General features: G+C 37.4%; 1 protein-coding gene across 2 annotated transcripts in view; it reads left to right on the forward strand.

Moving 5' to 3' along the window:
- Positions 1-743: 743 nt before the first annotated feature.
- The window catches only part of gabra6b (gamma-aminobutyric acid type A receptor subunit alpha6b), a 32,258-nt gene continuing 7,213 nt past the window's right edge, over positions 744-25,788 (forward strand). Inside the window, exons 1-9 of one of the 2 annotated variants that reach the window (XM_048167233.1) lie at positions 744-970; positions 1,074-1,192; positions 1,447-1,514; positions 2,046-2,266; positions 2,542-2,624; positions 2,709-2,852; positions 3,139-3,291; positions 13,495-13,742; positions 19,994-20,244. In XM_048167233.1, coding sequence (XP_048023190.1) covers positions 936-970; positions 1,074-1,192; positions 1,447-1,514; positions 2,046-2,266; positions 2,542-2,624; positions 2,709-2,852; positions 3,139-3,291; positions 13,495-13,742; positions 19,994-20,244 — 1,322 coding nt within the window. In that variant the 5' untranslated portion in view covers positions 744-935. Of the gene's footprint in view, positions 971-1,054; positions 1,193-1,446; positions 1,515-2,045; positions 2,267-2,541; positions 2,625-2,708; positions 2,853-3,138; positions 3,292-13,494; positions 13,743-19,993; positions 20,245-25,788 lie in introns of both variants that reach the window. The other variant, XM_048167234.1, reaches the window with a different exon arrangement.

The raw sequence follows: 25,788 nt of genomic DNA on the forward strand, positions 1-25,788 counted from the left end.
AATAAGCTCCTGTGGAAAGAGCCATCATGGTGCAGATGTGATCCCATCAATTCTGAGTGTGTGAAAAAGGCTGTATCAGCATAGAAAGAGCCATGTTATCACCATTGCATGACAGCCGATGACTAGAAATACTGAGCATGACATTTTATTGCATAAGAGATTTTCTATCGAATAATCACAAAACAAAAATAAATACAAAGTTCATAAAAAATATCCACATTTCAACAAAATCCAATAACGAAAATATCTTTCTGCTTAATATTATACATTCTCATCCTAACTGTAAGCTGAAAGTGAAATTTTCACAACAACTGATGAAATCTAACTTAAAAGCTATTTTAAATGTTTGTATATTACATAAGAGAAAAACTCTAAATTTATTATTGAAATAAATGCATATGTTTCAGTAAGCAAAGACAACATGCTTTTGATAACACTTTAAAACAACATTCATAAATAAGTAATTGGCAAATATTATATAATGCTTAAAAAAACAGTGGTGGTGAATTTAATTATAAATATGAAGATTTTAAGTAAAGTTTCATGACATTTTAAGTATTTGAATGTACATTAACTAATGATCAAAGTTGATATGTTTAAGCAGACAAAATAGCACACCAATCATAGTGTAAATTCAAACATCAGAATATTTCAGCAGTCTTTCTCCTCTAATCTCTCATAAAGCTTTATTCGATCTTTGTCAATGTCCTTTGGTTACATCCCTCTGCCTCTTTAAAAGCACTTTAGTTTTCCATCAGAGTGAGTCAGAAGAGGAACTCCACTGAGGAACTCCAGTAAGACTTCAAGCATAAAAGCTTCAGGATATGCACACAAGCCTCGCACCCACACCAGCTCCTTTCGCACACATAAATTATGGGATGTGCAACTAACACCAGTTGACAAGGGGACACTTGGATAGAGAGTGCGCGTAAAGCATGGCTTGGATACGCACATGTTTTTTCCTGTCTTGGTAAGTAGCAAAGTGTTTTTATCTTACTTTGCACATGTGTTTATTTTTCTGCTTTGCTTATTCATGTGTGAAAATGGAAATTAGGTTTTGAGTCTGTTTACAGTATTGGACAGGTGTTTGCAAATCCACCGAATGAGACAAGGATATATTTGGATAACATTACGCGCATTTTGGATAGATTGTTAGATGGATATGACAACAGACTCCGACCTGGATTTGGAGGTAAGCAACTGCTGTTAATTACTTAACATATTAAAGTTTTACTAAAGGTAGTTTAATAAATACATTTTACTTTATTTTCACTGTAAATTATTCTGGACTTTGCATGTCAGTCTTCATCAAGTTCATCTTTAGAAACTGCTTTACTGCTTTGTAAGATCATTATGTTTAAAATATTTGCAATGAGTGAACTAAGGCTCATGTTTCTTTCTTTCTTTCTTTCTTTCTTTCTATTACTTATATTTGAAAAACTATAGGTCCTGTCACAGAGGTTAAAACGGACATCTTTGTCACCAGCTTTGGTCCTGTTTCTGATGTGGAAATGGTATGTGAGTAAAAACAATTACATGCAATCATGCATATAAACCTAAATCCACTGTAATTGCATGTTTTCTATGTCCACTGCCTCTAGTCATGTTGGCCTGGCTTCATTATTCTGACATTTGGGCAGGATGTCATTATAGCAGCTTAGGGATTTTAATCTGGTTGACAATCCCTGACAGTGAGGGTCCCGGCTCAGCTTTCTTTCCTCTGTTACACTGCTACACTATTTTTTTACAGTGTCCAAAGCCACCTCGCTTGCCATGTGATACACTGTGACAATCCGAACGACAGTATAGATAAATCTCTGCCAAGATTAGTGGGGAAAAAAGGATAAAAATACCATTCCTGGTGGTGAATGTATACCAGCCTGAATCATATACATACCCGATGACACTTTGCTGATATGTTCACTCGTACAAAAGTATTGTGGGTTGCTGTTGACAGTTTAGATTTGTGTTTATTTAAAACTGTAGTCATGGAAACTACATGTGAATATTTAATAAAACAATAAAAAAGAATAATAATTTCTTAGGAATACACAATGGATGTGTTTTTTCGGCAAACGTGGATTGATGACCGGCTGAAATTTGAGGGCCCCATTGAGATCCTGCGTCTCAACAACCTAATGGTCAGCAAGATCTGGACACCGGACACATTTTTCCGAAATGGCAAACGTTCTATTTCACACAACATGACCACTCCCAACAAGCTGTTCCGCATCATGCAGAACGGAACTATTCTGTACACCATGAGGTAACCTGCGTGCCAGAACATTTGCTCTCCAAGTCAAATATGGACTGCACACTTGCTCTTTAAAACTGCAGTATAAGCTTAACACATTCTCTTACCAGTCCTACTGGTTAATTGTTTAAAATAAAACTGTAATTCAATGTATTCTTATACAATACTGTACTGAAGAAGAAGAATTTTCCTATAAACTCAGACTTTTGAACCCCACTGAGTATAGAGTTTAACAAAATCGTCTGTTATTTCACATAAATTAAAGGTAACACTTTTATTGTTTTTAGGTTAACCATCAATGCAGAGTGCCCCATGCGATTGATAAATTTTCCAATGGATGGACATTCATGCCCTTTGAAATTTGGCAGCTGTATGTATGTTAAAATGGCACATATTCCCTTTAAATGGATTTACTGGTATGACTGATTTTAGTTTTGATTTGTGCCTAATATAGATGCCTACCCTATGAGTGAGATTGTTTACACGTGGAAGAAAGGACCGTTATTTTCAGTGGAAGTTCCTCAAGAGAGTTCCAGTCTACTACAGTATGATCTCATGGGACAGACGGTGTCTAGTGAGAGGTTGAAATCAAACACAGGTATGATCTTTGGGACACATGATTTAGTGACAAATGACTGTTGTTTTCTGGCATCAATTCTGAGAGCTTTCTTAATGCCAACTTCTTGCCAACATTTTTTTTTTTTTTTTTCAGTTGAAAAATTAAAAGTTCATTGTCTTGATTTAAATAAATCTTAAACGTATATGTTGAATGTGACATTTTTCAAACTAGAATTACTATTTGTTTTTAATGTTTTTCTACAGAATCTATACAGACTTGTTTAGGATTGCCTATGCCACTGATGTCCTATGTCCATCTGTTTCAGGTGAATACATAGTCATGACGGTATACTTCCACCTGCAGAGGAAAATGGGTTTCTTCTTGATCCAGACATACATCCCTTGCATTATGACTGTGATCTTAGCGCAAGTCTCCTTCTGGATTGACAAAGAGTCAGTACCTGCCAGAACTGTGTTTGGTAAGCCTCTGTTTTTTGCTTCGTTTTTAATTGTTCGTCTGTTGGGCTCACTACACATGCACTAGTATGATAATACTAAATGCAAGACTGCTTGGCATTTTATGCATACAAAATTAGTATTGAAATCAGACATTGCATTTCAGAACTAGAGGGCTGCAGCATTTTTAAGGAACAATAGATCATAGATAAAAGGTAGGCAGGAACATTATGCCTTCTAAGATCATTATGACCTTGTTTTGGCCAAATTCCAATGTATTACTCAAACAGAATGCAATCCTAGAATGTATAGCAACAAGCTCAGTGAAAAAAAAAAAAAAAAAAAATCCAAACAGTGTACAAAGTGATAATGGCAACATTTTATTTTAGGGTCTTTTAACTAGTTGCTTATTAGCATGCATATTACTAGAATATTACCTATTTATTAGTACTTATTAAGCACATATTACTGTCTTATTCTGCATGACCTTATTCTACATTCTTAATCCTACCCAATACCTAAACTTAACAACCAACTTACTAACTATTTATAAGCAGTAAATTAGACGTTTTTTTTTTTAAGGGAAAAATCATAGTTAATAGTTTATATGTGTTCCCTATACTAAAGTGTTACCATAATAATAATTAATTTAGTGCTGAAAAGTATTAATTAAACAGACTATGGATTATTTAGACTATTTTACCTTTTTGTATGGGCTATTTATTCTATGTTCATTGTTAACTTGCTAATGGCAAACTCATTTGAAAATATAGCTGCAAGCAGTGATTAAGGGGTCAAGTGCACTATCTGTAAAAATGATTAATTCAGCACATTTGTAGATGATTTTAGGCAAAATGGTTGAAAAAAAAATATAAATGCATTTACTTGTAATATGATTTCATTGCTTATAAATGTTGACCAATAGGTGGCGTTAACACAAAATTGATGTGAACTGGTCAGTGTGGGGTGACAGTGACACACAAAGTTTGTTGTCAGTTTGGCATCATGACCTCAATGAAATTGATATGTTAAATGAAAATGGTTTTGTCTATCAACATGAAATCAATAATTTTTTGCTGGCATGGTCTGAAGATGATCTAAATCGAATTTGGTGAAAATCGTCTAGGTTTTCAAAGAAATTCAAAATTATCTAGACCCAAAATGGCCTATATGGGAAAATTGGGTATTGTTTGCACAAACTGTGCTGGTATCTTCAGGTCATGTTTGTCATAACACAAACCAAGTTTGGACTGAATATGCTAAGGCTTTGCTGAGATACAGCCTCACATTCATGTTGGCGTTATTCGAGAACAATTTGACTAGTCAACTTTCACAATGGAAAATGATGTCATATGGTGCAATCAATTGGGAGAAAAATGTTTTTAGCCCTTATGGTTCAAAAGTTATTAACATAAATCTGAGTGCAAATATGGACAGTTGGTGGCGCTAGAGTGTTTGAGGTAGAGACTCCAAATTTGCTGTGGTTAATGTTTAGAATGTCATCTATCTGTGCGCCAAATTTCTAAACTTTCCCGCAAGTAATTCTATGGGCTGGCTTTCACTCAAGAAGAATAATAAGAAGAAGATCACTAATGATTACAATTAAGTTTTTGTTGAGTCACTTGAGTGCTTTACATGAGTAGCACTCTGGCTTGCCCCCCATTTAGAGTATTCCAAATCAGTCACTCTTGAAGCTCCATTTCAGGTAGGATGATGTTTTAAAAGACAGCAGCCTATATAGGCAGCAGAGGGCAAAGCAGCTCACTAAGTTTTGGAACTGAGCCAGAGAAAGCAGAAGAAGGTGTTTGACTTTTAAGCACACCAGATATGAAACAAATTTGTCTACAGCACAATTTAAAGTGAAGAGTTGTGAAGTGCTTGACTGATACTGAAAGTTCTCACAAAAATTGCGCCAGCATAAATAAACATCAAAGTCTTTCTTCGTAAACAAAAAGACTCCAGATAAATTTGCTAATAACTTGATGAGATGATGCACATTTTCTGTTACTTTTTTATGTAGATCTACATTCTGCTTCATTATCTTAATGCACTCTTCTTGGCAACTGTTGGCAATGGTTCTAAATCACTTAAAGTGCCTTGGCCCTGGTTCTGTGGTGGTGTAATATAAAAGCAAACATTTTGAGATCCTCTTCCTTGCCTTCCTCTGTTTGTCCTATTTTCCATATATAACACATGAAAAGATGATTCAAATTTTCACTTGTGGAAAGAGTATGGAATTATCTTGCATTAAACTTTACTGCATACTAAAGAGTGCTAAAGTAGTGTTAAAATGTATTAACCTTTCCTTTGTCCTCATGGCCTTTTCAGCTGATTAATTTGTTATGCACAAATGTTTCAAGCAAACCTCTAAGTGGTCTCCCACTTGTGTTTCAATGGGGCTATTGGAATGGGTTTTGGAGCAATTAGGAGTGTATCAGTCTATAACCTACAACTGTAGAATTTATCTTTATGAAAATCACATCAGCATTTGAATTTTCACTGCCGAAATATGTCTTGATAGGGGCACTCTCATAGAAACAGATGCAAAGATTGAGATATTAAAGATGATTTCCCACCAGTCAGTGAAGTTGCCACATGCATTTAAGCTTTATTGCCTGCATACGTAAATGGGTTAATTGGGATATGTTCATCTTTTGCTGATAAAGTCACAACTTTAGTATAAAAATGGCTTGCTCTGAGTGAGGTGTTATTTACACCATGTCAGGAGATTAGTTTCTGCAAAGCAAACACCGGCTCATGTAGAGAGGTGAGTAACCTACAGCATGTTTCTCAGTTCTTTCTCAGTTCTGAGGTGAGAGTGCTATGCCTGTGAAAATAGATGTGAAAGAAAACTTAATACAGTGTAAAAAAGAAAAGGAGTAAGAGGTTCTGACAAATGACTTGCTTTAGAGAGTAGAGATGAATAGGTGCACTCACTGTCCATATCTATTGTAGTTTCTCTACATCACAATCTTTTACCACTAAGAGCTGAAATAACCCAAAGCATATGGTTCAAAGATGTAATTGACTGAGGTTAATTTGGACCGACTTTTTGCCCTTAAAAGCATTCTTTTGCCCCTAGGATTCGTTTTTGTGCCTTTGCTTTCTTTTTCTTTCTTCACTACATTTCTATTCATGCTCAGGATCCATTAAATGGGTTCTTGTATAAATAAGCTCTGTCTAAATATTAAACTTTAATTTTATAAGTGCAGTTGAACATTCATTCTTTTTTTTTAATTAGATTGTGAAGAGAAAAGCTTAAATTATATTTATCTGTGGAAGGTATCGATTGTGTAGGGCCATGAAGTTGTGATTGAGCTATATATGTAATATTTAATTCAATAGTTATGAGTGTCAGTTATAAGTTCAGAGTTTCTGAACATAAAGTTTAACAGTTTCATGACCCTTCTGTAAGGAATCATACTGGACTGTCCTCATAGCAGATACTCTCTCTCTCTCTCTCTTGAATGTAGTCTCATCTTGAATAAGAAAACGTATCTGATTTCTATCTGCTCAACCCACTGACCATGAGCTGCCCTATACATCACCCACAGAAAACACAACAAGCTAGTCCTGATGTGGATAGGATGGCAGATTTTATCAGCAACACCTTTGCCCTTAAAAGTAGCAGGTTTTGAGAAGGTGGGGTATAGTGTGGTGAAAATGCAAAAAGCAAAGATTGTTTTACTGATGAGAGATGTCTGCATGATCGTCCTTGATTGATGGTACCAGGCAAGACTTTTTAAATATAAAAATATTTGAGGCTGCATTGCAGATTTTTTTTTTTTTTAACATAAATGGTGAATGGAAAGTACAGTGACAGCATATGACTTGGCATGTCATGAAAATAATGAAAGTTGCAACCCAGACTCATTGGAAATATGTGCCTCTATATCTATTTTTTTTTTTTTTAAAAACCCAACAACTTTTATTCTTTTTCTCACTAATTATCATTACGTTGGCAGATTATTGAATAATGAAGACGTAATTTAGCACAGTTCCTTGCACAATACTCTGTTATGATCTCAAAACATTTTTAACATAGCACATGATTTGTAGAGTAATACATTTTGACATTTGCATCTGATAGCCAGGGCTGAGTTTCCCAAAAGCATCGTAAGCCTAAGTTGATCGTAGAGACCGCTGGTGGCAATTATTCTATGATCAACTTTGGCTTGCAATGTTTTTGGGAAATGCAGACCAGCTCCATATATATGGCTTTTTCTAACAGTAAACTTGTTTGGTAGTACCTGTCAAAAGTTTGGCAATATAACTTTTTTTCTTTTTGAAAGAAGTCTCTTATGCTCACCAAGACTACTTTATTTTATTAAGACTGCTATACCAAGAAGATTTATGTTATCAAAAATATAGTAAAATAGTAATATTTGGTGCTTAGAAAACATTTCATATTATTATTATCAACGTTGCAAACAGTTTTTGCTGCTTTTTTTTTTTTTTTTTTTTTTTCTTCAATGTTTTCAATATTGATAATAATAATATGAAATGTTTCCTGTCCAGCAAATCAGCACACTAGAATGATTTCTGAAGGATCATGTGACACTGAAGACTGTATGATGCTGAACATTCAGCTTTGTCACTGTTTGGATTTAAATAGGCAAATGCTAAAGAGTCTGTGACTGGATCATTATTACAGTGATTATTATGTTTCTAGCATGTTAAATGTTTGGCAACAGTTCTTCTAAACCTAACTGATGTATTGTGTAGATTTTCATTTCTTAAACAACCATGTAGGAAGACTCACCATGGCCATATTCCAGGATGACAATGTCAAGATTCATCAGGCTCAAACTGTGGAAGAATTGTTGTGTGGGAGCATGAAGAATCATTTTCACACATGAATTGGCACCTCTCAGTCCAGACCTTAAATTCACTGAAAGTCTTTGGGATGTGCTGGAGGAGACTTTACAGAGTGCTCACCTCTTGCATTGACAATACAGATCTTGACCAAAAATGTATGCACCTCTTTATGGAAATAACATTACAACATTTATTTCCATCAAGAGGTGCATCAATTTTTGGTCAAGATCTGTATTGTCAATGCAAGAGGTGAGCACTCTGTAAAGTCATCAATTTTTGGTCAAATATATAACATGCTAAAAACATAATAATCACTGCAATGATTATCCGATCATAAGCGTTTACCTATTTAAATCCAAACAGCAACTTTTTTTTGGCCTGACCGTGTGTATTTGGAATCATTTGCTTTAAACAACAATAACAACAAACACTACTAACTAATAACTAATAATATTAAAATTATATTAATACAAAACATGGATTTCTGCATTAATTTCAAATGTTTTGGGTACTTTAGTTTGATGTTTGTGTCAAAATACCTATATAGAAATATTTAGGTGGCTTGTGTCACATGACTGAAAAGAAAGGGTGTGGCCACACACATCTTCACACTCACAATGCACACTTCTGCATTAAACTGAGAGAGATGGAGAGAATGGCAGAAAGGAAATGTAGCTTGGTGTAGTGCTAATTTGCACATGCAGAAACAATGACAACAAAAAAATTAGAAACAATTAGAAAGTGCTAAATGTTCTTTTTATAAAGTGTAAGCTTTAAAACTTAATTACGTTTTAAAATAGTGTTTAAAATAAACACTATTTTGAAAAACCACATTGCCATTTAAAAAATAATCAGTATCAGTTATAAAATTGTAACAAATGGTCAGTATCATATTGAATTTAAAAATATGGTATTGACCATCTCTAATATGTACAGCAACAGTTAACAGATTTGTGTTAATCTGTTTCAGATAAAACTGAACACCTTTTACCACCACTCACTGGACAATTCACTTTGATATTGTAGCTTGAAATTTTATATATACACACCGATCAGGCATAACATTATGACCACCTTCCTAATATTGTGTTTTCCCCCTTTTGATGCCAAAACAGCCCTGACCCGTCGAGGCATGAACTCCTCTAGACCCCTGAAGGTGTGCTGTGGTATCTGCACCAAGATGTTAGCAGCAGATCCTTTAAGTCCTGTAAGTTGTGAGGTGGATCCTCCATGGATCGGACTTGTTTGTTCAGCACATCCCACAGATGCTCGATTGGATTGAGATCTGGGGAATTTGGAGGTCAAGTCAACACCTCAAACTCGTTGTTGTGCTCCTCAAACCATTCCTGAACCATTTTTGCTTTGTGGCAGGGCGCATTATCCTGCTGAAAGAGGCCACAGCCACCAGGGAATACCGTTTCCATGAAAGGGTGAACATGGTCTCAACAATGCTTAGGTAGGTGGAAAGTGTCAAAGTAACATCCACCTGGATGGCAGGACCCAAGGTTTCCCAGCAGAACATTGCCCAGAGCATCACACTGCCTCCGCCGGCTTGCCTTCTTCCCATAGTGCATCCTGGTGCCATGTGTTCCCCAGGTAAGGGACCCACACGCACCCGAACATTGTGATTCATCAGTCTAGACCACCTTCTTCCATTGCTCCATGGTCCAGTTCTGATGCTCACGTGTCCACTGTTGGCTCTTTCGGCGGTGGACAGGGGTCAGCATCGGCACCCTGACTGGTCTGCAGCTATGCAGCTCCATACGCAACAAACTGATGCACTGTGTATTCTGACACCTTTCTATCAGAACCAGCATTAACTTCTTGAGCAATTTGAGCTTCAGTAGCTCGTCTGTTGGATCGGACCACACGGGCCAGCCTTCGATGAGCCTCGGCCGCCCATGACCCTGTCTCCGGTTCACCACTGTTCCTTCCTTGGAGCACTTTTGATAGATACTGACCACTGCAGACCGGGAACACCCCACAAGATCTGCAGTTTTGAAGATGCTCTGACCCAGTCTCTAGCCATCACAAGTTGGCCCTTGTCAAACTCGCTCAAATCCTTATGCTTGCCCATTTTTCCTGCTTCTAACACATCAACTTTGAGTACAAAATGTTCTCTTGTTTTTTGAATGAATTTTATTATACATCTTTTACAAGCAACTATCAGTAACTCACAAGGTGCAAATTCAGTGTTTAAGTATTTGAGAAAGTGGAACTGTTGTCTCCCTTTCTTAGAATCACTTGATGCTGTGTCAGTAGCTGACACTATGGGAACACCCCCAGGTGTCTGAAGCCTGTATAGAATCATGCCAATTTATTGCCTGGTGGCACTTGCACCGCCCCTCAAGGCATACGTCACATACCAATCAAAAGGTTGTGTTGGCGCCATCACCTTTCAGATTTAGATCTTCAGAAAGCAGTTTATCTGTTACCTGTACAGAAGATTATCTATCTCCTCTTGGTGAGTTTTCGCAAGTGGGTGGCTCTGTGTCCTTGATTATTCACTGGAGAGGTGCAGACAATAAAATGAGGCAGACCACTCTGAAACTGGATGGTGTAACCATGCTGGATAGTTAGCAGAACCAGGCAAGAAACATTCGTCAGAAATTGCCAAACATCAGACCAGAGTTGCCAACCGATCTCCGACTGCACCTTGACCTGTAAGATCGACTGCCAGCGACCAGCCAGTAGGGTTCTCACCGAACGGCACACTCACTTGAGCATACTCCAATCATAGAGAGCAAAAACGGTCTACGATAGCATGAGACACAGGTGGAACAAAATCATCTTGTGAGCCTGCTGGAGGTTTAGAAGTGCACTCATCTTGATTGGCACATAAATTGTCTAGAGATGCTAGCGTAATTCCTGGCTCTCAGGAGATTCCTTCCGTACCTACAAGGCTTGTCATTTGTTGGTCAGGACAGACAATACATCAGTGGTCTCTTACCTGAATTGTCAGGGAGGGTTGCACTCTCACCCCCTGTGCAGGCTTGCGAGGCAGATTCTACTCTAGGCCCATAACAGATTTTTGTTCATCAGGGTGATTCATGTCCCAGGACATCTGAACCTGGGGGTAGAGGCTCGAAGAATAGAGGTTGCATCCCTTAGGTAGTGAGCATGATATGGCAGAGATTTGGTCGAGTGGATACTATATTTTGAAACAAAATAGTTTTACAATGTAATGAAATTAATAGCACTCTTATTGAAAGAAATCTGCAATCTCGGCAGCTATGGGGTTAACTGGTGCAGGTTTTTCTTTTTTTCTTTTTTTTTTTTTTTGACTAGACTTTCTACTGGACTGTACAACAATAGGATTAACAGTATTCATTTTGATGTTGTTTTTACTAATATACTATATTAGTATTTTTGCAATATTCTAACAACACCAAAACCAAAAAAAGTAATTGTTAAGAAGACAAGGTGAGCGTAGCTGATCTGAATGTAGCAGTCACTTTGTTAAACAAAAGAAAAGAGAATGATCCAACACGAGAAAACTACGTAACCGTGTACTCCGTCACAGCCAACAAACAAATAATGAGTGAATGAATAATGAAACTGTAATGAATGAATGAAACTGAGGATGTTATATTCTCAACTAACCAAGGATCCAAACAATGAACAGGTGTGTGAAATCAATAATGAAATAATGAGTAACCATGACAACCAGTGATACACATGCTAGAAACCATGACAACAGAAAGGAAACAATGGAAATAATGAAAACGTGAGTAATGAAAAAGGTGATTGAAAATGAAACTGAAAACACAACAGAACGTGAGAGTAATACTTTATTCAACTTTTAATAGAAAATCTCATCATGTTTTCTGATGGTTTTGTCTGTAGTATAGTTGGTGAAATCATATGCAATATGCAAACTAAAGAAATATTTATGTGGGGGAGAAAAAAAAAAAGGAAAATTATTAGGAAAAAAAAAAAAAAACAACACAGAAGATTTATAGTTCCAAACATTAAGAAACATGAACTAAATGTAATATAGAAAGGCCATTCTTTGCTCATAAAATAAAAATCCCTTGCCTTTGGGTTATCATTCTATGAATATATTTTATTAAATGAAACAACACTTTTCAATATCGTGAAGATTGTTAAATAATGTTATCTGTCATCTTTTGGACAAATCACTTTGAATCTCAAAGGCTTTTCAGTCCTTACTGAACTAATGGCTATTTATCCTGCAGCTATTCCATGGGAGTTCATGCAGAGCTTTGAGTAAATGACCTATTCAACAGAGCCAACACGCACCAGCGGACCATGGGCCTCTATAATCCATTATGAAATAACTGTACCCTCCCCACCCCCCACCCCCACAAATGTATCAAAGCTCACTAAGATGATTCACAGAGACCAGACATAATAAAGTTCTATTGCTTGTTCTGGCACAATCATTTTCACCATTCCATGTATGGTATAAAACATAACTGCCCTCCAAAATGTTTTGACGCAGGACAGCAATTATGAGTAAATATTCTGTCATCTTTACAGGAATATAATATGAAGATTGTACCATTTATCTTTAGCAACATTGTGCAAGCGAAAACAGATATCTATTGGTACAATACGCGTCACATGAGTAAATGTATCATCGTTTTATAATTTCTCCATTTTCACAGTCCACTTCAAGTCCACAGTCCATTTTCAAATGAATCCACTTCGGAGAGCATCTTCAAAAAGCTCAGTTTTCGCAGGACAATGATGCTGTCTCAGTGCAGACGGATTATTGTAGACATAGCTAAAGACACAGAACCATGACATTTCTCTTGTTGGAATCAAGGCATTGTTAAATCACAGAAACTAGCATGAAACCAATTTCATAATGCAGATTTCATACTCATTTCAGGGTGGTTAAAATCCACTAAATGGATCTATAGAACTACAAATAACCTTTTTTCCCCCTAAGACTAAGATTTCCTAAGATTTCATGATAACCCTGTCTACAAATCATGTCTGGTGTGTTTTGGTTTTACAAATTGCAAATGGCAACCAAATGACTTATTGGCCCTCCTTTAGAGGGACATAAACATCTATTTGAAATAAATAAATATGTACTTCAAGTATATGTCATTGAATTTGTTTTGCTTTTGACTGTATCGTTAGCCTGATGAAAAGTGTTTACAGAAAACATTTTATATGCTCACAGAAAATTTTCATATTTTTACATTTTCCAAAAAAGAGCTTTTCACAGCTCAGATTTTGGGTGTCAAATGCAGTTGAGTAAATAATTAAAGAATTTTCAATTTTGAATGAGCTATTCATTAAATCACTGTTTTTAATTACTGTTTAGGATCAAGTTAAACTAATGATGTTGCTAAAACTTCATCTGAAAACTGAAATCTGAAATCTCTTTATCAAGCTGTTTTTGTTTGTTTGTTTTTATGTATTCTCAACAGGCATCACCACAGTGCTAACCATGACCACACTGAGCATTAGCGCCCGGCATTCGTTACCAAAGGTCTCCTATGCCACCGCCATGGACTGGTTCATCGCTGTCTGCTTCGCATTTGTCTTTTCTGCCCTTATCGAGTTTGCTGCTGTCAACTATTTCTCCACCTTGCAGGCCAATAAGGAGCTTCGGCGGGCCAATATGGCCTGTGCTGCGGCCGCAGCAGCGGCCAGAAGTGATGGAGAACTTGTTTCGGTAATTCTTATCTACATCTTTGTTTCTCCATTAATTCCAGCCTCTCTTCTTTCTGACTTTCATGGCTCGCTCTCGTTTTAGCTAATAGCAAGCACACTAGACGAAAAGAGACAGCCAGTGGCCTCCTCAACCATTTTGCTGCTGCAGATTATATAATCAGTTAAATGTAGCAAAACATCCAAGCGAAAGCATGCCAGGCTCAAAGCGAGGGGATCTATCCTCTCTGTCTTGATTGCTCTAGGGGTATACACAATGCCTTAGTACTCTTGCCACGAGGAAGTAAATTAACGTGTAAAGTCACAGTCACTCTTCCATTGCATGTCATTGATGTCACAGGCATAATGATAAAGTCTGTGGCTCCGTTTGGTTCGGTTCCAAATTCATAATAACTCATTTACAAATGCATTATTAATAAGCAGTTACAACTGCATGAGTAAAAAGGGTGACTTTAATGTAATACATGTCAAATAGTGAGCCATTTTTAAACTCATAAATAAAATACTTAATAAATATATTTATTCATACTTATTTCACTCAAAACCAGATTCCTGATTTATTTCATGTTGCAGCAAAATTATTATTATAGTGAGACTGAAGGATGTATTTGTCGTTTTCTCATTAATATCTCATGACTCGTGTCACTTTTCTTACTATGTTGTTTGTCAGAAGCTACTCTGTCTTACCCATGATACTCTGCAAAAAAGTGCAAAAATGATGCCTATCCACAGCAATGTATAAAAACAAATTTCTTTATTTTTATTTTATAATCTTTATGTTAACTTAATGAGATATTAAAAAAAATAAAAATGCAATTCCATTATTAGATACATGTGACCTTTAATGTAGGGTGGACACCTATGAACCATTTATTAATGAGTTATAAACATGAATAACCTGTAAAAGTGCACCTTAATGTAAAGTGGACAGACAAATAATTTATTTATTAATTATTATTGCACACACAGAAGAGATTGTATTTTATATATATTGAAAATATTTTTTATTGTTGATGCACTATATCAGTTCAACTTTAAACTTGAAACAAAAATGATTAAACTTTAAATCTAATTTAACAGTTTTGTAGTAATCATGAAAATCAATGACTTAATGCACCATCACATAACATTAACATATTAATAAGCAATCAATAATTATTTTTGATATCATGATAAAGCCCACTGTAACTTGAGTATTTGGCTATCCACACTTGCAGTACCTGGTATTAATACATTGAAGTAATAATAATAATAATAATAATAATAATAACAACAATAAAGGTTTATTTATAAAGTGGCTTTCCCAAGTTCAAGGTCGCTGTACATGGAGATAATGATGTAAACGTCATCAACATGATACATGCATATATACATACGGACCCACTTTATATTAAGTGGCCTTAACTACTATGTACTTACATTTAAATGAATAATTTAATACAATGCACTTACTGTGTACATACATGTTTTTACATTGTACTTATATTTTAAAAACACCTGAATGTAATTACATCTGTAATTAATTTCTGTAATTACATTTATAACTACACTGTTGACCCATCCCTTAACCCTTACCCCTACCCTTAAACCTACCCTTACCACCAAACCTGTCCCTAACCATACCCGTATCCCACCTCAATAGCAGCAAAAGTGTTTTGCAATTCAATATGAACCCAATAAGTACATTGTACTTCTTTTTTGATGTAAGTACATAGTAGTTAAGGCCACTTAATATAAAGTGGGACCATACATACACACATATACACATTAACACACAAAAACTAAACAGTAAAATACTAGACAGAGGGGCTGAAAATACTTTTAGTTGTGATTGAAATGAGGATATATAGTAGAGGTGTCTCGAAGAGTTAGTGGAAGTAAGTTCCAGAGTTCATTGCACTGAATGATTTATCACCCATTGATGAGAGACGAAAGCGAGGTACAGTAAGCAGTTTTAAGTCAGATGACCGAAGAGAGCGAGGGAGTGTATAATAGTGCAACAGTTCATACAGATAGTGGGGAGCAAGATTATGAAGGCCTTCAAAAGTTGAAAGGAGAATTTTATACTGAATACGGACAGAAACAGGCAATACGTGTAGATTATAGAGCAAAGGGGTAATGTGTTCAGACTTCTTGGCTTGAAAAAAATGACTCTAGCAGCAGAATATTTTACACATTGTAATCTAGCCATTGTTTTAGCGGGCAGCCAGCAACTCTAGTTGAGTTTCAGTGTCTTTGAGGCTGAGAACAGGCCGCAGTCGGGCAATATTGCAAAGGTGGTGAAATGCAGTCCTGGAAATAGAGTTTAGATGAGATTGAAATGTAAGTGAAGGGTGAACCTAGATTTTTAATATTTTGAGTTGGAATTAATAATGCCCCATCAGTCAAAAACAAAAGTTCAGACTTTTTAAAAAAGGAGAGCCTTGAGGGACACCTTGAGAGAGTGAAAGATTTGAAGTTATGGACAGCAATGAATAATTGTGAGATAGGATGTAAACCATGAAATGGCACTACCCGTGATGCCTATAGCTGAAAGAGGAGAGATAAGTATGTGATGGGATACAGTATCAAAAGCTGAAGTTAAGTCAAGCATGATGTGAACAGTAAGATAGCCAGAATCAGCAGATAGAAGGCTTTGGCAATTTTTAGCAGTGCAGTTTCAATGCTATGGCCTGATCAAAAACCAGACTAATAGGGATCAAGAAGATTGTTATCAGAAAGATGACATTGTAGCTTAGAGGCAACAACTTTTTCTAGCAGTATAGAAATGAAAGGTAGATTGGATACAGGTCTGAAATTATTCATAGCAGAAGAATTTAGTCCTGATTTCTTCAAAATAGGAGTAACGGCAGCAGTTTTTAATGATATAGGAACAGACCCAGAAGAAATAAAGCAGTTGATCAGGTGAGTAATAGGAGATGAGATTACAGATAGGCAGCCTTTAAAAGGTGAGAAGAAGTAACACAGCGATTACACATATAAATATAGAATCCAGTAAAGCCATGTTGTTAGGACTGTTCCAGCGTGCTCTGAAGTAAAATTTTAATCTCACATATCCTATAAATAAATGCTTCACTTTGTGTCCACTTTAAGGTGTACTTTCACAGGTTACAAACATTTATAACTCATGAATAAATGGTTTGCAGGTTTCCACCCAATAAGGTTCACAGGTAACTAATATTGGAATTAAAATTTTCATTATTAATATCTCATGTTTTTTTTGTTTTTTTTTTACAATAAAGATTGATACTTTCATCTGGATTAACAAAGAATTAGTTTTTATACATTACTGTGGATAGGCATCATGACCTTTTTAAATAGCTTTTAATAAGCAACACTGTAAGAAAAGTGAGTCATGAGATATGAATGAGAAAACTACAAAAACAACATCCTTTAGTCTCACTATAATAGATCAATTTCACTACATTAATGTAAAGTGTTACCATTTATTCTTGTATCCCAGTTTAAAAACTCTTGAGGCTGAACACTGTGGCATTTTTAAAACACAGACATATCACCTTCTTGCTCAAGCAATGGCAGCAGATTGGGGTAAGAATACGTCATAACTGGGGGGAAAAAAATGTGAATAGGAGGCAGTAGGGAAAAGAGCAGTAAGGTGTGTTTGAGATAAGTCACTATTTTTGCAATTCTTTTGGTGACGCTACTGTGCAGAAATTAAACACCTTACCTATAAGCATTTCTGAGGTTAAAAATCTTAAATATTCATATATGATGGCTCTTTTGGAGAACAGTGCAACTGTGCACATTTATAAAATACATATGGAGAGCCAGGGATATGATGCAAGTGTGTGAATGTCCCATTGCCTTGGATATTTAGCCTGAGTTAGCTGTTGCCTGTTGCGGTGTCAAAAATAGCTGCGGTATTATGGCAGCATGAGCCAGGTGCTCCCTGGGCGATTTCACATTGCAGTAGGGGCGACACAGTGATCTGCAGCTGACACTCACAGCTTGGAAACCTGCTCAATGATGGAACCGAGTCAAAGCAGTTGCTCAATGCCAAAACGTTCCAAAGCCGGAAAGGGGCTAAGGCGCTGCAAATAAAAGCCCTAAATAACCTTATTCAGTCAAAGCAAAGACTGATTTAAACTCATTTTACAGATATCATTAATTGTCACCCATCTGGAGAATTTATATGCCTTTAAATACATAAACAAACAGCCTTTATTTAGTATTGATTGTAGACTGGAATCGGAAAGAACAACAAGCCAGGATTTGAATTTGTCCCAAAGTGCAACAACAGTGCATATCAGTGTGCTGCTCACAAAGCTAAAGTGTTTATGTGAGGTTTTCATGCTGTTTTATGGATTTTTAGTTTGTTTCACCTTGTCATGTGTTCTGTTCCTGTTTCCTGTTCCCAATCATTATTTGTTACCATAGTTACAGATTATGTTCATTACATTCTTCTAGTTGAGTTTCTCATTATCTTGTTTCCCTTGTGTATTTATTCCCCTTAGCTTCTTAAATTCTTTTTCAGTTATTGTCTTAGTTACACTAGGCTTTTTTGTTGTGCTTTATCCCTTGGATTACTCCTGATTTCTATGTCCTGTATATTATCTTGAATAAAGAAGCTGTAGTTAGATCTTGTCTCAACTACTCCCAACCCAACAAATGGATCTAGGAGCTGCAGTCACTAGCCGTCATCACTTGGGACTTCCTCTGTTGGAATACTCCATCCACCTTTGTGAGTTGGCTTATTTCTCCAAGTTTAATGATGCCAGTCTGAAGACTGTCTATTGGGCCAGCATGCAGAACAGCCAGTGGGTGGACTTGCCAGCGATGGGGATCTCACTTGGAGGGAGTATGTCCTCACCTGTTTGGAGTCTGCCTACTCGATGGTGAAGTGTTCCTCGGACCCATAGCCAGAGCCCACCCCTGCCATGGACCCAGAACCCATCCAGCCCTTCACCACACCCACTGCAAAAAGCCCACCGCAGACCCAGATTGTTTTGGATTAAATGTTTGGAGTCAGACCCCGCCTGGTTTCACCCCGAGCCGCCGAGCCCCGGACCCCACCTCAGCTTTCTGACCCATCGGCTCCAACTTGGATCCACTCTCCCTCGGGCTCCACCGGGCTCCCACGTCTTTCTGCCTCTGCCTTGGTCCATTGTCATTTTAGCTTTGACTCAGACTTCCGGGTCTCCGGTTACACCTCAGCCCTTCACCCCTCTGGCTCTGTCGGGCTCCTCCTTCCCTCTGGTTCCACCATTGTCCATGCTTTCACAGGCTCTGCCTCTGTCTTCTGAGCCCCTGTCTCCGACTTGCTTCAGCGAACCTTTGGCTCTGCCTTGGCCCTCCTGTCCTATGGAGTAACCCCGGGTCTTCGTCTCCTCTGCAACACACGGGTCTCTCCCACTTACAGCTCCACCTCAGACAGACGAGCTCCTGGCTCCATCGTTTCCACCGTTGCCCTTTGTCCTAATGCCTCTGCTCTGGGTTGCTTCCTGGCTCATCCCTCTGTCATATCCTCCCTGGCTCCTTCCTCCAAAATGTATTCCCTGGCTCCACCCTCCAGTGTCTCCTGCTTGGTCCTTCCCTCTGCCTTCCTCATGTTCCCCTATGAACTCTTCCCCCAGCCTCTCCTCCAATTAACTTGGTTTCTGTTTTTCCCTCTCCATCCACTTAGTTGTAGTTTCTGACTATGTGCGTTACCTGTTTCTAGTTTAGCTGCTCATTATCTTGTTTCCCTTGTGTATTTATATCCCTTAGTTTCTTCAGTTCTTTTTTGGTTACTGTCTTAGTTACACTAGGCTGTTTTGTTGTGTTTTATCCCCTGAATTACTCCTGATTTCTGTTTCCTGTTTATTATCTTAACTAAAGAAGCTGCACTTAGATCCTGCCTCACCTACTCCCTGCCACAACATGACAGTTTGTTAGTGTTGACACAAATTAACTTAAATTGTTTCAGCTATATTATCTTTACAGACTGTTTGAAATACAGCTAATTCCACTTTCCTCTTTTTTTATTTTATTTTATTTTTTTCTGAGAAAACCTAATAGATAAATAGATACTGTACATATTAAATTAGATATTAGATATCATTTGCTTGTTTGTTTGCTTCCACTGGAGCAGCAACAACAACAACAACAACAACAAAAACACTGTAATAGAATTTTCTATATTTTCATATTACACCAGCTGCAGTGTTTCCCCTGTTTTCCATTGCCCAATCTTAAAAATGCAAAATGTAACTGTTTGCCTGTTCTTATGTCACAAATTAATCTCTCTGTGTCTAGAATCCTCTAGATCCTGGAGGTGTGCTGAAGAAAAGGCTGAACTCCCTCTCCCAAAGAGATGCTACTGACAGGTTCCCCAGGCCGCCTCAGTGTGATTTCCATCAGCAAGGTTCCACTGTCCCTGCCAACAACATGCTGATAGGAACTAGTATTATTGACAAGTACTCACGCATCCTCTTTCCTCTGTCCTTTGGGGCCTTTAACTTGGTCTACTGGATTGTCTATCTCACCAAAGACACTATGGAGTCCAGGTAGGGATCTGCTATGTTTGGTAGAACTTGCCTTTACATTCTTTTTAAGAATATAAAGAAAGAAATACCTAGTTCTGTCATGAAACTCTAGATGGCACAGGCTGATTGGTCCTTAACTCAATTTGGTAGTGATCACATCATTATCTACATAGCACAGCTGATTGGTTGCTGTTGCATTAGTGGCCAATGAGTTTTGGCTCAACATTCAAATACTGGTAGTGTTTGCTGTTAGCAGTCCACCTTCTCCAGCTCCACCTGTATAGATCTGCTACAGGGGTTATTTCATATATGTTATATGTGCAACAGCAGCATATCTTACATGCTCACAGCAATGTCTGTGAATGTATTAGCGGTAGCAAGTCTCACCACATATTACTTCACATGCCTTGTATAACTCATAAAATAATTATTTTTAATATAATTATAACATTTATTTAAATATATTCTAATTGTCAGAGCCGATAGCCTCACGTGCAGTGCTTCGAGATTAAAACAATAATACTAAATGTTACATAAAAGACAAACAAACAAACAAAAAACATCATTATTATTTTCCAGTAGAACTTTATGTACAAGATATAGCTGATTAGAGAGCATGGAAGTTGAAAGAAAATATTTACTGGCTGAAAATTGCTTAAACAACTTCTACTACAAATACAAATGCAAATCTGTACAAATTATAAAGAATGCATTAAATGCTTGCCATCTCTGAGAGAGATATCGACTGAGAAATATCATGCAGCCTATCATATCGTATGAGGTTTAAATAATCTAAATAGACATATCAAGTAGCTAGTAGAAAATATGTATGATTCAGCATCTTAGTTTATACTAATCTTGACAGAGAGCTGGTTTCTGAGAGATGCGCAAAGCTGGCAACGCCAGCGCAGCAATTTGATTTGCGATCGTGCTGTGCTTATTTAATTAATTTGTGTATCCTATCATACAACTCTTAAATAATTTAATAGACACATCAAATGGTAGAAAATGTGTATGATGTAGTATTTTAGTTGTTATTACTCTTGACTTGACAAGCCCTTATTTCTGAGAGAGACATATTTTAGCACAGGTGGTATGGGGTTCAAAACTGGCCCATGTACAACTTTTAATAAACCAAGCAAAATTGCTACATCAAAGGAGTAGATGTACTGTATATCAGGAACTGGACTCATTTGGTTGCTTTTTGTTTTGTACCATCACTGAGAGAAGAGCAGGTCACAGACTGAGGTGGAGTGTGCGTCTGAGTGCTGTCTGCTGATCTAAAGAACAATGCCACTCTTGATGAATGTCCTATTGAGTCTTGAGAAACTTGGTACTGGACCCTTTTCACAGACTGCGACGGTGTGTTTCCACAGTTATTAACATCATAAATCTATCTTTTTTTTTTTGTACTTTTATATCAGTGTGCTTTGTTTTACATTACCTTGTCATTCAATTACAGAAAACTAGTTAATGCTGCTGTGTGAGTGTTACTAAAATGGCTGAGAGAGTGACAGAAAGATTTAATATCTTTCTCTCTTATGACAAATGCAATTTTCTAAATTCTTTTTAGTTTCACTGTGTTTTGGTTTCATTTTCCCTGTTCAGTTGTTTGCTACTTAGTTTCCTTAGTTACTTATTACATTCACCTGTTTTTCATAGAGTTATCTCTGTATGTATAATTCCTCAGTTTCCTCTGTTCATTGTTCCATGTCGTCCATGTCTTAATGTGGTTGCTATTCTCCCAGTGTTATCTCCTGTGCATTCCTGCTTTGTATTATTGAATTAAAAACTGTTCTTTGTTATATCCTTCTTCGTGCGATTTACTATAGCCACTGATCGTGACAGAACAAAATGGACTTACCAGCAGTTAGTGGACTTACCTGCTCTGCTTGGAGCAGAAGGAGCAAAACCTTAAAGACTACACAAGGGGATTTTTATATCTGATTGTGCCTCACCCACTATCCGGAACACTTGCTTTGCATTTTTTACTACACCAGCCTCAGTGAGCGGTCTAAGGCATACTTGCCCATGAACGGTCCTTTGGGACACTTTGCCACATTCATGGAGTTGGCACTGGTGAATAACAGATCTCCATTCACCATCCATGCTCCAGCCCCACTCCAGACCCAGAGCCCAGCCAGCTGCCTCTCACACCCTGCATGGAGCCTATGCCAGTGCACACTGCAGACACGGAGCCCAAGCCTGCCACAATGCCAGAGACGACACCTGAGCCTATCATAGCCCAGGATGCCAAGCCCCACAGAGAGTCTGACCAGGTGAGTGAGCCGGCAACATCATTCTTGGCAATGGGGGTCCTCGTGGAGTTTGAGGGTGTGGAATGAAGCCCCTCCCACACTTCCACCGCTGAGGGTGAGCTGCAGCTGGCCTCTGCAATATATGATGAGGATTTGGAAGAGGATTATCCCCGTAGTCTTCCTTCTCTGCTAATTCCGCCCAGCTCCAAGTCTTCTGCGTCTCCACTGGTATCGACGAGCTCCAAGTGTCCTGCATCTCCAGTGATGCCACTCAGCCTCCCTCTCCCACCTCCTCTACTAAAGACAGCCAGTCCTTCGGCCCCACTTCTGCTGGCTCCCTTCAGTCCCTTGGCACCCTCCCTGTTGACTCCACCCTGTTGCGTGGATCTGCCTCGAGTCTTTCAGGCTTCAGCTCTGCCTCCAGTCACTAAACCATTCACTCTACCTCAGCTCGTCAACTAGTCGGCTCCACCTTGGGTCCTCCCTCCCTTTGCTCCACCTGGTGCTGCCATTCTTATGACTCCACTGGGCTCCCACATCTCTCAGGCTCTCCTTGGTCAGACATCGCTCTACCTAAGCCATGGACTTATGGGCCTTTAGCTGCACTTCGTCCCTTCACCCCTTCGGATCAGTAGGGTTACCGCCTTCTTTCTGGCTCCACCCTGGAAGTCAGTCTCACTAGCTCCGCCTCAGTCTTCTAGTACACTGGCTCCACCTTGGACGCTCATCACTGCTGCTCTGCCTCGGTCTCCAGATCCATCAGTGTCAATTGTCTCATCGGCTTTACCTGGATCTCCACAAAGTCTCCACAATGGCTCCACCGTGGGCCTACATCCTGGCTGTGCTCCCCACCTGGCTCCTCCTGCCACTGATCGTCACAGTAATAAATGTCTTGATATTTTTTTTCCTCGTGGAAAGTCATAAAAATGCTGTACTGTATTATTTTTTATGCGCTATTGGAGCAAATGGAAATGTAAAATATATTTGTTGTAGTTTCCAGTCACCTATAGAAGTTTCTCACTTATAATGACTTCCGCTTCTGAGAACCCCGGAAATGTGAAAGGGTCTGTGAGGAGGAAGTAGAATAGCTATTATTCCTCACCACTCATTGCCAATGCAAAGAAGGTATTTACATAGAAGTTTTAAAGGCACAGTGGCAATAAATAAATAAAGTCACAATTATTTCTAATGGTCAGAAAGTGGTTATTGATAAAGGTATTTAATAAACTTCATGATTCCAACTCAGAATTTAGGTTACACTTTATTTTAAGGTGTCCTTGTTACAGTCTAGCTGTATGACTGATTGTTTTCTATATGTGACCCTGGACCACAAAACCAGTCGTAAGTCACACAGGTATATTTGTAGCAATAGCCAACAATACACTGTATGGGTCAAAATTATTGATTTTTCTTCTATGCCCAAAATCATTAGGATATTAAGTAAAGATCATGTTCCATGAAGATATTTTGTAAATTTTCTACCGTAAATATATCAAAAATGTGTTTTTGTAAGTTTTATGCATTGCTAAGGACTCCTGTTTGCGTGTCGCGCTTTAAGAGCCAATAGTAACTGAAACCAAGTAGGTAACACAATAATTTTTTTTGCATACAAAATCAGAAACTTTACACATTCAGATTATGCCTCCGACATGCTCCTGTTGCTTTATTTTCACCATCTAATGAGTCTAAAAACAAAAACAGTGCACACTGTAAACAAATATGTTGATTTCACAAGGAAATTTGCTCATAACTTGCACAGATCATAGATCATGGCATATCATCATTTACAGCAGATTCTTATGATTAAATTGAGCAATTTAAATTGTTAAAATGAGGAACATAATCCATTGTGGCGATCACAATATATTACTCATGGAATGATGTAACATATTTGGCTAAAAATATGTCTCTCGTCTTTGCGGGATGCAATGTGTTATCCAATGTTCCCGGAACCGTCAATGCTTATTTTCCAACATTGAATAACACAAAATAGGTATCATTTTAAAGCTTAGAAACTCGTTTTTTTTAATGCATCTAACCATTTTGATCAACTCTTAAAAAGTGCTGAGTAGTCTCTATAAACCGGAGTGTAGAGGCGTCACCTAGCAGCGAAAACATTAATAATCATGTTTTTCAAAACTACTGAATTAAATAGGCATCAAAATAGGTGTCATTTGAAAGCTTAGAGTCTGAACTTTACAATGCATGTAGCCAATTCGATTAACTACTAGTGTAGTGCTGAGTTATTTACTGATAAATAGAAAAAAATGTTTTTATTTTTTTAACTATTTATTTAACTAAAAATAAATATGTAGATTTCAAGTGGCATTTTTATTCATAACTTCATGAAACACGCACAGATCGTAGAATGGCACAGCAATATTCCAAAATCAACATCCAGTATTCCAATATTCCAAAATCAAAAATCCGGAGTCCAAAATCAACATAATCCCTTGCGTCGATCACAAAGTATTCCTCATGGAAGAATTATTTTAAAAATGCCCATTAGGGGGCATCAAGGGCTAAACAAAAAAGCCACCTTGGTTCCAAATTCTGTAACTTTTGATTACTTTATGCTATCACCACAGAATTTGATCCAGATGCAGCTCACATGTAAGAGAATTTCATCAAAAAATTATTTTCCACCTATCTTATTGCCTTCCTGAATTATTGCATGTCAAATAAGAAAGATGTGTAAAATTATATTTGAAATTATATATATTTGTTTGTTTTTATCAGGAGTTTCTCAGCATGAGAATGTCCAATTGTAATGTAATTTATATTTTCTAAAAATTTAAAGTGTTCTATCAAACAATATCTACCTTTTGACTCTCCTTGCTACAGTTTTGGAGTTATGAGTCTAAAAATGCCTTCAGGTCTTTAAAGGCGATTTTCTCAATATTTTGATTTGTTCTTAAAGTGATCCCAACAATATCGTTTCTCTATATCATTATAGCTGTGGTGAGGACAGTGATATTCTTTTATATTTAGAATGATTTTTTAGAACTATATCCTTATATTTATCTTTATAGTTATTGTTCTAGGTGTGAACGGGAATTTATGGTTTGGGTTGGGATTAATTAATTATGCATAATTTACTGTTATTACTAGTAAGTAATTACTATAGTCACTACTGTAGTCAGTAATTGCGAATATAATACTGTACGTCTGGATTATATTCATACTACACGCGAGAGACATCCATGGTCGAGGGTGGAACGGAACGCTTTCAAATTAACTCATGTCTCATTCACCGGTGAGACAACATTACATATTTACTGTTACTGTTACAGTTATCATTTTAATT

The sequence above is a fragment of the Megalobrama amblycephala genome, linkage group LG18 (assembly GCF_018812025.1).
Source record: "Megalobrama amblycephala isolate DHTTF-2021 linkage group LG18, ASM1881202v1, whole genome shotgun sequence".
NCBI lineage: Eukaryota > Metazoa > Chordata > Actinopteri > Cypriniformes > Xenocyprididae > Megalobrama > Megalobrama amblycephala.